General features: G+C 33.4%; 1 protein-coding gene across 3 annotated transcripts in view; it reads right to left on the bottom strand.

Annotated features, from left to right (window-relative positions):
• KIF2A (kinesin family member 2A) overlaps positions 1-16184 on the bottom strand; it is a 68524-nt gene that overhangs the window by 6941 nt on the left and 45399 nt on the right. For 2 of the 3 annotated variants that reach the window (XM_029942299.1, XM_029942300.1), the window contains exons 10-19: positions 15058-15148; positions 14860-14923; positions 14207-14298; positions 13705-13847; positions 13102-13306; positions 12315-12425; positions 11188-11255; positions 6630-6780; positions 2656-2757; positions 658-793 (exon numbers count right to left, since the gene is read on the bottom strand). In XM_029942299.1, coding sequence (XP_029798159.1) covers positions 658-793; positions 2656-2757; positions 6630-6780; positions 11188-11255; positions 12315-12425; positions 13102-13306; positions 13705-13847; positions 14207-14298; positions 14860-14923; positions 15058-15148 — 1163 coding nt within the window. Of the gene's footprint in view, positions 1-657; positions 794-2655; positions 2758-6629; positions 6781-7635; positions 7750-11187; positions 11256-12314; positions 12426-13101; positions 13307-13704; positions 13848-14206; positions 14299-14859; positions 14924-15057; positions 15149-16184 lie in introns of all 3 variants that reach the window. The other variant, XM_029942298.1, reaches the window with a different exon arrangement.

Below are 16184 nucleotides of genomic sequence, written 5' to 3'. Positions count from 1 at the left end.
TTTCACACTGCATTCCAGATACACATACACAGATGTCCATTCGCATATAAATGGAGACAACTAATTTGCCAATGCCTAAGAAGTAAGCACATACAATAAATGCATCTCTGAAGCTACAGATTACCTAATTACAAAGACAAGGCCTGTGGGTAAGTCCCATGCTTCCCTCATTAGCAAAGTAGAAAGAATAGCTGTTGAAAGGTCTTGAGCGGCTCAAGGTCTTGAAACCTTCCCCCTGATTTTTTTAAAAGAGTGGTCACAGATGCACAGAAAAGAGATGAATACAGATAGGAGGCTGGAGGATGACCCTGAATAGACCTAAGCAAAATCATTCTGAAAAGCACTGGCCTATCAAGCTAAAAATCTGAATGAGTATATAAAATTCACAGATTTGTTAAAATACATTTTCCCTCTTTAATCATAATATACTTTTATCTTTTCAAATGCCTAAAGACAAAAGACAACTGAAGCACACTTGAAATGATACTCCATGCTTTTAGAAGAAACAGAACAATTCGTCTGACTTTAAATACCCCTGGAAATGTATTAAATGGTGCCCATAATTTTTATTTCAGATGTCCTCTTGCAATATCAAATCCTCCACTAATTACATACACATTACGTTGATTTAAAACACTAAAATGAAAAAGGAATTACCCCGCAGCTCAGTTAAAATGTCTATTTTTTGCTCAAGAATAGCTTCAAGTTGAGTAGCATACGAATCTACATCATAATCTACTTCTTCAGTCATCTCTAGGAGAGCCTTTTCATCTTCTAACCATCGAATAGATTCCTAAAAGCACAAAAATTCAACAATCCAGTAAGTCTCTTTGTAAGACAAACACCGATTAAAAAATTTCACATATGCCAAATATAATCAAACATACTGAAGATGGTATTCTCTAAAATAATAATAAGTATAAAACATATTTACAGAATAAAATTAAGAAATATTTCCTTAAAATCGAACACAAACACAAATATGATAAGTCAAGCAAGAGGACTTCATTTTTTACTTTGCTTTGGGTAAGGATTTGGGGAAGGGAATGAATCAAACATGTAAATATCAGTGAACACATTAATTCTCAAAATTTTAGCTATCCCTAAAATTGGGGAAGAATGTGTATAACAAAGCTACTAAGCAAACAAATAAGGTCTGTGGTAGCCTACAACTTGTAAATCATCTAGAATTTACATCCCCATTTGGGGCCTCATAGTGGTTAAATACTAGCTCTTCAAAATTATTTTAACTATAAGGAAACCCTTCATTCTTAAGTGATTTTAGATAAGGTGGAATTTGGAGTTTCATTTCCTAGCAATGTCATGAATCATAGTGATTAATAACAAGTTCAGATCATTCTGCTATTTAAGAGTTTTGGGATATTAAACATGGGCACTTAATACCTTTCAATGTAATTTAATGGCTAATTATAACTAGACTGTGTATTATCTATCAGGTACAATTACCTAACGTAGGTATAGTATCTATTAGAAAACTAATGTATCAACTAAAGTATATATACACATACACCATGCTATTTTTTCTTTTCTTTAGCTATCTATGTAATTTTTTAAAACAAAACCCTATTTTGAGAAATGGCAGATCACAGTATAGAGGAACTATAAAAAGAATACTGGACTCAAAATATTCAGTTCTGCCAATAAGCAAAGAACTTTTAGACTTCACCATAAAATGGCAGAGTGGGAAACAATAGTCTTTTATTTGACAGACACCTTGCTCCAAAAGGACACAATTTCCTTAACTTCCTTGATTTAATCTAAATATCCAGGCTTCTAAATAGATTCTCATAAGAGTTTGACTAAAACTGTAACAGTTTCAATGCATGTACTTCCTATTCTCAATTTATAAAACAAATTAGTTCACTTATATTTTGAGCCTTTTATCCAAGTGCTTAAATGGCCTACTGCTGAGTCATGTTAATATTTGTTTACAAATATTTCTTCAAACATCAGAGAAAGAACACAGGTCAAAAAAAAGACTGAGCTATTGTTCACTTTTCTCGCAGAACATATTTATAGTCTGGATCCATAATAACCAAACCTGATCTATACTTCCTTATAGGTATCACCCTCTAGGATATTTTGTTTAAAAAGGGGGTGGGGTGGGGGGAGCAAGAGGGAAATTACACAGTAAATGTGCTTTAAACTGGCTGAATACAATGGGATGAATACGTCAAGAGTTGATTTAGCACCCCTTACTCATCTGTTACAGTACCCTATCTCTCCTGAAGAAATCAAAGAAAGTTATTTCCTCAAATGCTCTGATAACCCTTACAGGTTTATCTTACTGCTGTCAAATAAACTGGCCTAACAAGAAGAAAGGGATAGTGGTGGGGAGAAGTTCAAACCTTCTCTAAAAATAGACAAGTAAGGAAAGCAAATAAATCAGAATAGTAGTAAAAAACAAACAAACAAACAAACAAACAAACCCCACCAGATCCTTTTACCATAGTGCAAAAGAAACATTGTAACCATCAATCATTCTGTACAAAATATCTCATGTCATTATCCTACCAATACACACATTACATACAAACAAGTATATTTTTAGATTGGTGTGATATTCAAAGTACTATGAAAGTTTTTAATTTCCCTAAAGAAATATTTTGATTAAAGGCTCTGTCTTAACTTTACCTGGAACACTGCCCTGTGATCTTCTACAACTTGTTCTTCCATTTCTACCATTTGTGAGACAGCTTCATGGAAAGTAAACAATTGGGGAGAAACCTCTTCTTCCTTAAGAGGAACACAGTTTTAAAAATTAGTACTTTATATTTTAAATGTTACGAAAAAATAGTTTTTCTATGTTATTTATAAAAATGCCATTTAGGACCTGAGGAGGCTTGAAAGAAAGACTACTAAAATATAATATAAAAGGCAAAGCCACAATAAGATACCCCAAATTTAAGCATATTAAATAAGGGGTAATTTTCACTTAGCCCAGACTTTACTGCAGAATTACCATAAAAAGGCAATCTCTTTTGGAATACCGCAACTTTTCAAACATACATTTATTGCAACCAATAAACATGCTGAAATATTTCTTCAGTACTGTTTAATTTTCACTAACAATTTAAATCATATGTATGTTTTTTACATCTCTTCACCAGAAGAGTGATTTCAAGATAATTATGTCTTTCATGACTGGGACTATCAAATTAGTGTTCTGAAGGTCTTAACTCTCAGTCTTAATTTCTGAGTTATACCATACAATGTGCTTCAAGTTTTTACAGAAATCTTAATTGACAAGTGACAACTTTACTTCATCAACAAAAAACTCCACAAACATAAATACAACATATTCCTATTTTGGTCCTCCATCAAGTAAAAACTTCTCTAGCCTTGCTTTCTTTGTGAGTTTCTTTTCCAACCCTAATGTCTAATGACTTATTTCCTCAAAATGTGGCTTTAGTGATGTTTACTTAAAATCATTTTATAAAGTGTAAGAAAAAGCAATGGTTCTCAAACAAAATACACAATTCTGAATATACGTACATATTTTGGTTAAATATCATAGACATTTGACTCTTTCATCAGTATGCTACCATCCCTACAAGGTTAGATAATCAAGTTGGCCAAAGACCTTTTTATCTTCTCTTCAGGAAACAGGCATCTGTTTTTATTAAGACATGTAGGCATTATTCTTTCCCTCTCTCCGACAAACACATTCAACAAACTTTACTCATCTTACCTGCCCACCTCCCTTTAAAGTCCACATTATCCTTCTTCCTTTGCTTTAAGATATTATGCAAGTTCCTATCACTTCCCTGCAGTCTTAGAATACTTTTTATAAAGTATAAAAGTATAAATAGTTTATTTTTATCTTTTTAAATATTCCTTTTTTTTTTTTTTTAATTTAAAGTCAAGTTAGTTACATACAGTATAGTCTTGTATTCAGGAGACGAAATTAGTGATTCATCTCTTACATATGACACCCAATGTGCACCCTGATAAGTGCCCTCCCTAATGCCCACCCCCATTTAACACATCCCCCCACGCGCCCCATATTCCTCTTATTTTCTTTAATTTTTTTTAATGTTTTATTTATTTTTGATAGAGAGAGAGACAGAGTATGAGAGGGGGAGGGGCAGAGAGAGAAGGAGACACAGAATCTCAAGCAGGCTCCAGGCTCTGAGCTGTCAGCACAGAGCCTGATGCGGGTCTAGAACCCACGAACGTGAGACCTGACCTGAGCTGAAGTCGGAGCCTTAACCAACTGAGCCACCCAGGCGCCCCTAAAGTATAAATAGTTTATACAACTATTTCTGGAATTCTAATGCACTTTATTATCTTCTAGTTTGTGTACTTGTGTCGGTTTTCTCTCTAAGGCAAGTTTTAGACACTATCCCATTTTAATTTACCTTGTTAAAACGTAACCATATGTACACATGCACCAGAACTTACGGCTAATGGTGAACAACCTCAAGATAGTTTCCTAAGGGTAGAAAAATTCAATAAAACCTAAACACTTTCAAGTATGGAGGAGGCTGCAAGAACTCATAATATTATGCTTAAAAGCCTCTGGATCAGTTCTGGTCATCTAGCCAGCATCTCCAAATTAAGGTCCTATAAAGACCCAACCCAAAAGATATAAGAATAAAACGGAAAAGGTCTGCTACAGAGGAGGCCTATCTTGTTCTGGGTTCGCACATCCTTAAAAGGCACCATATCTAGGTATAATACATGATTTAAGAATTCTAAAGGCAGCTATATTGCCCTTCAAAACTTTTGGAGAAGGGGATAGACTAAGGCCAGGATCTAATTTTTTGTTCTTTGTTTTCTATGGTTCAAAGTTTAGAACTTTTACTTTTAAACCAGGTTTCTCCATTTTGGCACTACTGACATTTGGAGTTAGAGGGAAGACCGTCCTATACCTGTATGATGTTTAATAGCATCTCTGGCCTACACCCACTAGATGTGACAACCAAAAATGACTTCGTACATTTTTTCCTGGGGGCCAAGTCATTCCTAGCTGAGGATCACTACATTAAACCTTGCACTATTAACAGACATTAATCTGGTTCATGGTAACAAAAGTAGCATTCCATTTGTTACTCTAGAATATTGTGAACTGGAGTTAAAAAGTATAAAAACATTAACTTAAAGTACTATTATTTTCAAAGAATATTTCATTATTGCAGCTAGCAATACATTTAGTTAACCTAAGATTTGGCTCTCACATAAGAAAGATGGAGATTTCAGTTGTGGTTTTAACACTTTCTGTATTATCTTGAGTTTCTTCATCTTTTAGAAAATCACTTAAAAGGCAGAGGGGTAATTATGGTAACTACCACATCAAATTTTAAGGATTACATCAGATAATTAAATGCTTACTAAATATAAGGTATGTAGTAAAAAACTAGTAAATGCCACCTTTTATCATGACCACATACTACTGTAAGATTCTTACTGAGAAAAAAATGATATAAAACTATATAGATTACATATATATTAGATACTTATTTTTAAAAATTAATGTTTTTTTTTTATTTTGAGAGAGAGAGAGAGAGAGAGAGAACATGAGCAAGGGAAGGTCAGAGAGAGAGGGAGACACAGAATCTGAAGACAGGCTCCAGGCTCTGAGCTGTCAGCACAGAGCCCAATGCAGGGCTTGAATCCACGAACTGTGAGATCATGACCTGAGCCAAAGTTGGACGCTTAACTGACTGAGCCACCCAGGCGCACCACAGATTATATTTTAAAAAATAAAGTTTTTAAATTTATCAAAAAAATTATATAAACTTTCACATCTCACATAAAGGAATTCCCTCAATATGTTACAGTAGCTATGTGAAAACTATGTATTGTGTTTATTTTGTTATTTCTTTCTATACTCCTTAGTCCTATACAATGGGGGACATATATTATTACTATTTTTTGAGTAATTGGGAATCATATTGTTAAATTATGAAATGTCACTAGACATTTCAAACATATAGAATACAACCATATGTAACAAATGTTAGCATTTTTCCATGTTTGACTTTGGAGCAGTGCGGATAATATGTGGAATGCACAACTCTTAAATTTGTTTTTCTTCCTCCTGTATTACTTTTTAAATCCCCAAATTTTAATACAGAAACAAAAATTTGAAAAAACTAGTAGTTTAAATCAGAGGTCAGCAAATTTTGTTTTGTTGTTTTAAGCTTATTTTGAAAGAGACAGAGACAGTACAAGAGGCAGAGAGACAGGGAGAGAGAGAATCCCAAGCAGGCTCCATGCTATCAGAGCAGAGCCCAATGTGGGATTCAAACCCACGAAACCGTGAGACCATGACCTGAGCAGAAATCAAGAGTCAATCAAGAGTCAGTAGTCTCCGAAGTGCCCCAGGGGTCTGTAGACTTTTTATACGGCCAGGCAGCACCTATTTGGGGCTGTTGAACATTATAATCTTTGTCATTGCTTTTGTACTAAGAATGCAGCCAGACAACTTGTAAATGATTAAGTGTGGGCCATAATTAAGTAAAACTTTATTTGTAAAAACAGATGGCTGGCCCAGAGGCTGTCAGTCTGCTGACCCCTGACTTATAGACAGTAGTTTACAACTATTAAGTTCTGCTATTGATGAAACGAACTAACATCAGATAATTATAACTACTGTCACTCACATTTTGTTCACAAAGAAGTTTTAGATCATCTCTCTGAGGGGAACTCCCCACACCCCACTGTGCCTCTAAGTCATCAATCTGATTTGGTGGATGGTGCATTACTGGACGGATATCACCAGCAGCAGTTGGATCCACAGTCAGTTCTTTCACCCTATAAATACATAAGAAGTACCTAAAATTAGCAAAGTCACATGCAGAAGAACAAGAAAATACCAACCTAATCAATAAAAAGGCAATTCAATTAAACATGTTAAGACTGATGATGTCAGCTTTCCACATCAAGTTTACCTGAAATCTACAGAAAGACCAAAGGGATGTTTGGCTATTTAACTTCCAGAATTTACTGAGTTAACTTTATATAATCATTGTACATAATGACAATTAGCTAAGTAGGTAAAGTCAATATTTCTAAGTAAAAAGAACATTTTGCAACTGAATCATATAAACAGACAAATGCACTTAGATCAATAAATGGATTACTGTCAAAATCAGAGAATTTAATTCATTATGTGTATTTTTTAGCTATTATAATACTCTATTAAAATAGCTACATGCGAAACAATCATATTTCCATTGTATAAAGATTATAAGTTATAAATCTATCATTTAAAAAAATGTTTACCTATTATACTTCAATTTACACAGTGGGAGGGTACATGTTCTAAATCAAGAGGATCTTTGTTACTTCCTTGGAGACAAGGAAATTTTAAACTCATTTTAAACAAAACATTTTTTCTCTCAACTGTAAATATGCAAAGATGACATCATCCTTAAAAATATGAGGGGAAACAGGAAGCCTGAATTCTAAATCAATACTTTAAAGCAAATAAATTAATAAAGTACACAAAAATGAAGATCATGCAGTACAACCATCACCTGCCAAATGAAATGAAAATGAAAAATAAAATGGCTCAGAACAAAACAAGTATAAATGAAATATTTGTATGTAATGCAATTCAAAAGAAACTATTAAAATAAGTATCTTATGCATAGAAGGGAAGTAGACCTGGTAATCGAAGGAGAAAAGTCGTCATACTCATAAGAAGGAGAGAGATCGGGGCGACTGCCACTACCCTGTGAGAAGGGAATGTCTGATGGACTAATTCCAAACTCCTTTACTCTGCAGCACCAAAACAGCAACAAATTAAAAGAAAATGCTCTTGTAAAGACAGCAATGCACATTTCAAGTTTTCATTCAGTATTCAGTTTAATTTGTTTAGAAAAAGATACCAACATTGTTGTGACTTACTGCATTTAGAATACTGGAAAAAATAATCAATTTTAAAAAGTTTTTGAATCTCTCTGTCCTAGTGACTACTTAATCAAATGTCCTTGTACAGTCAATACCACAAATATTTTATTAGCATTAATGAGCTCTCAATACTCCTGCAGTCTTTTTTAAAAAGAGAACACAAGAGGATTAAGTCCTAATGGCACCCACTGTTTGTAATCAATTAACTTCTTTCTTATGTGCCTAGAATGGTATTAGCTATAACCATACTGAGAGTAGTCATTCAAATAATTTTCTGTGTTTGGCTCAGATGAAGAATCTGGTTAAAAAAAAAAGCCTATTTAGAGGTGCCTGGGAGGCTCAGTTGTTTGAGTGTCTGACTCTTGATTTCAGCTCAGGTCATAATCTCACATTTTGTGAGATTAAGCCCCACGACAGGCTTCACAGTAATGGTGTGAAGCTTGCCTGGGATTCTTTCTTCCTCTCCCTGCCCCTGCCCTAATGGCATACACACACACACACACACACACACACACACACACACACACTCTCTCTCTCTCTCTCTCTCTCTCTCTCTCTCTCTGTCTCGAGTAAATAAACTAACAACAAAAAAAAAGCCTATTTGGCAATGGAATTTAAATTGCTTTTGTTAATGTCTCTAATAATTTAACCAAATTACAGCTTTTCTAACCCCATCTTTGTTATTCCCTATGTTCCCTTTGGGCCAATCCCATTTTATAACAGTAAGCATTATTTATTAAGTACTTCCTACATGTCAGCTATTATGATTAATAAATTTTAGGCATTATATTATTTAATTCTTACAACAATCTTGTAATATTATTTTTGCCATTTCACAGATGAGACAGAGCTCAGAGTTTTGAGCCAAGATCTATATATATTTTTTTTTTCTTCAGAGACCATTAAATACTAAATGGAACAAAAACTAAATAATAAATAGAAGGAGGAACCAAATTTCTTTTAAAAACTAGGGCTGTGCATCTTAAAACTTTTTTTCTTAAAAAATTTTTTTGACATTTATTTATTTTTGAGAGAAAGACACACAGAGTGTGAGCAGGGAAGGGTCAGAGAGAGAGGGAGACACAGAGTCAGAAGCAGGCTTCAGGCTCTGAGCTGTCAGCACAGACCCTGATGGGGGCTTGAACCCACAAACCATGAGATGATGAACTGAGCTGAAGTCAGCTGCTTAACTGACTGAGCCACCCAGGCACCCCTTAAAATCTTTAAGCAATGGCAGCTGAAACGGAGCCCTGGCAAGTCTGACCTGGTTTGCACAGAGTAGCTGCCCAACCCCGGACCAATACTCGTTTGCATCTTCTGTATTACTGCTGACTCGAAGCCAGCAGTGAGGTGGTGCAGGCATGTGCCTTTTCCACATACAGCCAGGGCACCTTCGCCCCACAGGCCGGGGCTGGGCTGGCTCTATGGCCTCACAGATCTGGGAGCCTGTAGAAGACTGATCCCCGATCCATACCCCACACCTATCTGAACAAATTCTGTATGTTACCAGGGACACTCTGTGGTTGTAACCAGGCTGGCCACCCTGCTCCCGAGGCCTGGACTGAGTGACATCCACGGGCCCACCCAGCCTTGCCTCTGAGCAACCAGCTGTGTGACCTTCAACAGGTTGCTTAATGTCTCTGAGATTCAGTTTCATCATCTTTTAAATGAGAAAGTTGCTTCTAAGTTCTTTGATTGCATAGGCTGTAAACACACCTACATCTGTCCTCTAATAAATTTGTATTGATCCTTTAAAAAATAATAATAATAAGGGTTAGGGTCCACACAGATCAAACTAATAATAACATGTAGATGAAACTAATTATTTATTCTACTTAAAATCTTCCTTTAACCTACTGGTAATGTCTGCTGTCAAAGGTTCAATATGGGATTCTGCTGCCCTTCATCCTTTATAGTCACTGTGGAAAATTTATTTACAACACAGACTGACTAAATTTCTAATGCTGATGTAACTCTTTTTACTACCAATTCCATTTAGGGTTCTTTCAGAATCTCCTAATTTAGATTACCCTAATAGGCTAATATTTTCCTATATTTCAAGTTCTCTTGCTCAACTCCAACAGTAAATACTATATGCAGGAATCATATTCCTCAAATGAGCTATCAAGAAAGGCTGAAAGTCTTTATTCCCAGAGATTTAGAAAGAAAAGAATTATTTGTCCAAGATGGTTAGTCATGTTGCAGATAAATTACACTACAGGATAACAAATTAACACATCAGCTAGGACCTAAATGAATTAGAGGAGTGGCCAGATATAAGTTTTGACCTTAGGAGATTCTTCTGTGGTCTGAAGTCTGAAGACAAGGAGGATTTTTGTTTAATTCTACAACATGGCAATATTCTGCTATCCTAAGCTGTTCCTCATCTCTCCCATGGACAGTTTTGAAATAAGAAGCACTTTAAATTAATGATTAAAACCCTACATACCAGAAGTGTTCATTATAAAAAAATCAATTAAAAGTACTATAAATGTTTGTAGCGCAGAGCCCATAATTTAAAGTTTATTAGGGATTACATTCAGAAATAAAGCTCCATCATATTTTTAAAATAAGTTATTTTATCTTAATGTCTTTTTAGGCTTATATTTTCCAATAGTTTTTACTATCATTTTGAAAAATCTCCTCAGTTGCAACAAAATCAAGTTATGAAAGAAGAAAGGATATGATCCCATTTATGTAATATTCAAATACAGCTGCCTATGTGTATGTTCAAGGATATATTCATAGGTAGTTAAAACAATTTTTAAAAAGAAAGAAAAAAAAGAAAATTATGCCACAGAAATCAAGACAATGTCTACTCTGGGGTAGAGATTAATGGCCATCATAATCCAAAGTTCCAAGGGCATTTCATGACTATAAGGAATAAATTAAGTCTATAATGCTTTTTGTCCTTTCATAATAATAATGCCATTGTCCACTAAAGTTTGTAATACTAATGACATGGATAATAAAATGTAATGCATACAGAACACCAGAAAGAAATGTGCTAGATTCCCCCATGTAAAACATTTAATATTGTCAGAAATAATTTTTAGCTTACAGAAAAAACAATTTAAGAAATACTGACTGGTCCCCACATACTCACTTAATACAAAAAAATTTACATGATTTAAATGTAGTTAAAATAATATGAAATAAAACTTGGTGAAACAGAAAAATGTAATCATGTTCTAGGATAGAAAAGCCAATACTACTAAAGATCTCTTTCCAAGTTACACATTTCCATTCATTTTTAGAACTGCTCTATCCCCTTCAAATTTGAAACTGAATAACTATTTCTCATACCTATTTGCATATCTTAATGTATTAAGAGTATTTTCACAAGATGCCATTCCTGGAGAGATTGTGGCAATCTATGGGAGAAAAATGCAAAGGTAAAGAAAATGTTATAAATGATGAAGACAGTAATATCAACATAGAACTCATTAAGATCTGAAAATGGTTATTAAAAAAATTTATGATATCTAAATCCCAAAATAGATATTTAGATATGGTATCTAAACTCCAAAATAATTTGCTATATCATACCCATAATTGGATAATTATAAACCACATAAAATATAAACAACTCTATGAAAGCACTAGAAAAATGATTTAAATCAGGCAGATAATGGAGATCAACACCTAGAAGGGAAGAGCACTGAGTGAGTGTTCCCATCCTCCCTCCCCACCCCCACACATCAGCTTTTCTGCCCAAGGACAAGCCTTGCTGCTCCCACACAGGGCAACTACAGCTTCATTGGAAAACTGGTATTTCACTGGTTAAACTAAAGGACAGGGTTTGGAGATAGGAACTGTAGCAGCTAGAAAGTGAGGTTTGTCCCAGAAGAGGGGGATAACCGTGGAGGGAGGTAATCTTGACAACTAGAAATTCTACATGTAAACTGTCCAAGTCTCTGGCTAACTCCTGAAGCAGGCATAGAAGAGGCTTACGCCAAGCAACACGGCCAACTCTCAAAGAACTAAACAGAGCTTTTAATTTCAGTTGCGGCCCACAGCAGGGAGACAAGAGTTTGAAGTTCAAATAAGTTCACTTCTTGCTAAAACAACAATAAAAACCTCAAATATATTTAGAAGAGAATATAGAGTGTCCATTAAGGTATTTATTCATAGTGAAAATGATATAACCCAAAATTACTAGACATATTAAGAAGTAAAAAAGTGTGCCTCATACTCAAGGGAAATAAAAATCAATGAAGACCAACCTTAAGACTCAGATGTTGGAATTATAACTGCAATATAATCATCTCTATCAGACTGGCAGGGACCACATCTTAAGTATCACTATATCTCTCACAGTAGAAGGATTTAAATAATTGTTATTAATGTGCATCATAATCTTTTCCACAGATAGTGTGAGTTATTATTCAGAATTAAAACAAAGCAAATAAACAAAAAACAAACAAACTTACCATGCAGGTACGAGAATTTTCACCTATGAATGAATCTCTTAACACCTGAGTGAGTTTACTTGCTCTGAAAGGAGTATGAGGTTTATTTCTACCTAAGGCTCTGATGCACTCCTAAAAATTAAGAAAGGAAGTTTCACAGATTAGGCTTCTTATAAAGAGTAATTTTAATTAATATATTTAAAGGACCTTTTATTATAACCCTAACATTTAAGTTCTGATCAGCTCTGGAAACTCTACTAACAGGTCTATAGCACAATAAAGATGGTCTCATAAACCTTAATTCAAGAAAATGAAATTTAACAACGAAGTACTTATTCCAAAAGATTCTTCTAGAGACTATGACTACTTAGAAAAAACAGACAATAGAATAGAAAGGCAAACTTTCAAAGTGCCACTACAAAAGATAAAACATTTTAGCGTCTTTTCAATCCTTGAAGTCAAGGAAGGATGTAACCTTTCTAAAAGCCATTCCACATTTTCCTGAGACAGTATTTCTTAGTTGAGTTTTGTTGTTCCTTGCCTTCTTCTAAGATAATAGGACTGACGAAAGTCTTATGAGCCTTTAAGTAGACTCAAAATTGGTCCTCTATTACTCTTTAAAAAAATGAGTATGTATAAAAAAAATTTCCGGACACAATATAAATCTAGAGCTGTAAATATAAATAAGTAAATTCTGGTAACTTCTCTTACTTATTAGATGTTACAAGTACTATCATTTTGTAGATACTGTAAACAAAATTAAAGTCAAAAGCCAAAGACTTCTCACAACTAAATGCATTTTATTTACCTTGAGTGCTAAAAGGCTTTTATTAATTTCAGCACCTTCAAGCCTGGTTTGCCTGTCTGCACTGGAAGTATCAGCTCCTCGTTCATTTCCAGCCAAATCAATGAGAGAAAATTTGCCATGTAGTTTTCCTTTCCTTCTAAGAATGATCTGAAACACCGCATGGCTCCGAGATGAATGTGCATTTGCAGATGTTTGACCGGATGTTCTACAATGTGATTAAGCATATTTCAAATAACAAAAAATCCTCCGGTTTTTATGTTTAAAACCACAGTATTTAAAAAAAAAAAACAAAACACACAGTATTTTCACTAAAAACAAGAAAAATTATCCAGCTCTAATTATTTAAATACAAAAGAGACAATGTGAGTTACAACACTGCAATATAACCGGATTCATACAATTTAATCTGGCACACTTCTGTTTTTTGTAGTATGATTATCAATATAATAGATGTCATTCAAAGTTACAAGTAACAGTAAAAGTTTTTATGAGTAACTTTTTACTGCCTAGATGCAATGAATAACACTTTTCCTTTGTTTAGAAACCCAAAGTATCTAAAACTGATTAAGAAATTAAGTTTCCCTTAATTAAAATGAGATTTACCTGCAACTATTGCCTATGTCAATGAGTTTCAGTACGTCTTCAACACATTTGACTTCCCGTTCCTGTAATCCTACCACTTGAACCTGCTGTTTTCCATCTTCTAGCACTCTTAATTTTGTTTTCCTGTTTAGCAAGTCAAACACCTATTTAAAAAAAAAGTCCAAATTAGAAAACTAGCCTTGAAGAAAAAAAGAATCAGTTCTATAAAAATCAGAGTCCAAAAATTATTTCAAAAAATTAGAGTAATTAGAATAATGTTCAACATTGAAGCTGAGTGTTTCAAAGGGAATTTTTAAAAAACTCAACAAGATGCTAACATGATAGTCTAACATATAAAAATATGTGGTAGTAAGGGGTGCACAATATGAATGTACTTAACATCACTGAGCTTGTACACAAAAAAATGGTTAAAATGTTAAATTTTATGTTATGCATGTTAAACCACAATTTAACACTCTTCCCTTCCACCCCTAAAATCAGAGTCTTTTTAAGTTCCACTTACCTTTCCACTGTAAATTTCAAAAAAGGTTGCATATACTTGAAGTTCTAATTTCTTATAGTTTGGCTTCTTTAACATTAAAAAGACATCTCGGGCTATCAAGAATTTCATATGGAGAAAATTTGTTAGGATGTTACACATACCGTCTTTGAAAAGCAATTCAAATTTTCTATATTTAGAAAAAATCAGTTAATCTTTACCTAGAATAACAACATCAATAAAAAAAATAAAGACTAAAGTGAACATTTTATAAAAAAAATAGTAACAATTTTTTGACATTTAAGGCATAGATGCCATTCTCTTTCATGTTCAGTAAAAGAATGCTACTATTTATCTTTATAAATAAATAACATATAATTATAGGTGGTCATAGTAAGATTATTTCTACAACCACACCAAACAGAAGCTTTTCACAAATCAGCTATTTAACTAAGCTCTAACAACATGATAAAATGACACAAATATCAAGATTTCTGTCCCAAAAGCTTAATCTCACAATTCTTTTCAAGTAGTTTGACAACCTAAAACTGGCATAATATACAGTAGGTTTAACTTTACGGTTATCCTTAAAGTCCTGATCGGTATTTCCAAGTTTTATTTCAAAAACACCTGAATAATATTCAAGAATATGACACATGATATGAAAAAAAAGTTACCTGCTAATGCATAAATTCCTTTAGAACAATCTTGGTTCTTTCCTGAAAAGTCACCTCCCATAGTCTACATGTAAAAAGGAAATAAACAATAATAGACACTTTCTAGGAATAAATCTTAAGAATTTAGGTCTTAGAATTAAGCAATAAGGAAAATAAACAAGCTTCATACCAGGATGCCACTGTAAATGAATTACTTACATGAGTTTTTCCACTTCCAGTCTGCCCATAAGCAAAGCAGGTAGCCATTCCCCTTTCAAATATAGTTTCAACTAGTGGTCTAGCTGTAAACCTTAAAAATAAAATATACTAGTCAGAATATGCTGTCAATATTTAAATTTAATAAATAAAATATCAACTCTTATTAATAAACAAAATCACACCAAAATTTTTAACAAATCAATGTGCTCAAATGTCAAACTACAACTGAATCCACTAATTTGTTAAAAATTTTAAATAATTTCCTATTAATATTGCTTAAAGCCCTTTAAAGCATAATTTTAAGCAATTCTATAATAAACAATGGTTACAATAATGGGCAGAAATAAAATGACAGTAGCTAAGCTTAGACTTACATATAGATAGACAATATGAAAGTTTTAAATAATAAACAAAAGATCAAAATATTAGGCAGATAAGTAATGCTTATACAAAGAACAGCAAAAAAATTTTAATAGAAACCAAATCAAGAGAGAGATAATCTCAATAGAGAAAAACTAAAAGGGAAATAAAACTACAAAAATATTATTCTAAGACCATCCCCAAGTAGAAAAGTGATAGAATTTCCTTTAACATAGCTAAGTAAATATAAGTTATAAGACACTGAGTTTGGAGTTAATAGTTCAGGAAAAGTATGTCAAAATTATTATGGTTTGAGTTATTTTTCAAATATATTATTGTAATCATTGTTAAGGTTAAAATTAAAAGAAGGAACAAGAAATACTACATTGAGTAGAGCCCTAACAAGTATAATAGGAAACAGACCTTTTTATATAGGTTTCAAAATAATGTATGGGCAACATTTTATACAGTTGCTGAATTATTTTTAAGACAAAACTGAAAAAGGTATAGAATAAAAGGGAGTAAGAAAAAGTGGTCAAACAAAAGCAGAAAATGGGTCTGCAGAGTGACAGACAAAAGAAAGGCCTAACTTATACTGCCTCAAAATTAAGGAAACGGGATAGCATCAATATTGGTAAATTTAAGAAGCATAAAGTAAAAAGAAATGGTTACTAAATCTAGCATATTCAAAGAAAGATACCTTATAATTACAAAGTCAAACAGACTTATGAAACAGGAGTGGAAGCAGAGAAAGAAGTGAGGAGTGA

Source organism: Suricata suricatta, chromosome 6 (assembly GCF_006229205.1).
Source record: "Suricata suricatta isolate VVHF042 chromosome 6, meerkat_22Aug2017_6uvM2_HiC, whole genome shotgun sequence".
Classification (NCBI taxonomy): domain Eukaryota; kingdom Metazoa; phylum Chordata; class Mammalia; order Carnivora; family Herpestidae; genus Suricata; species Suricata suricatta.
This window is presented reverse-complemented; position numbering and strand designations above follow the sequence as displayed.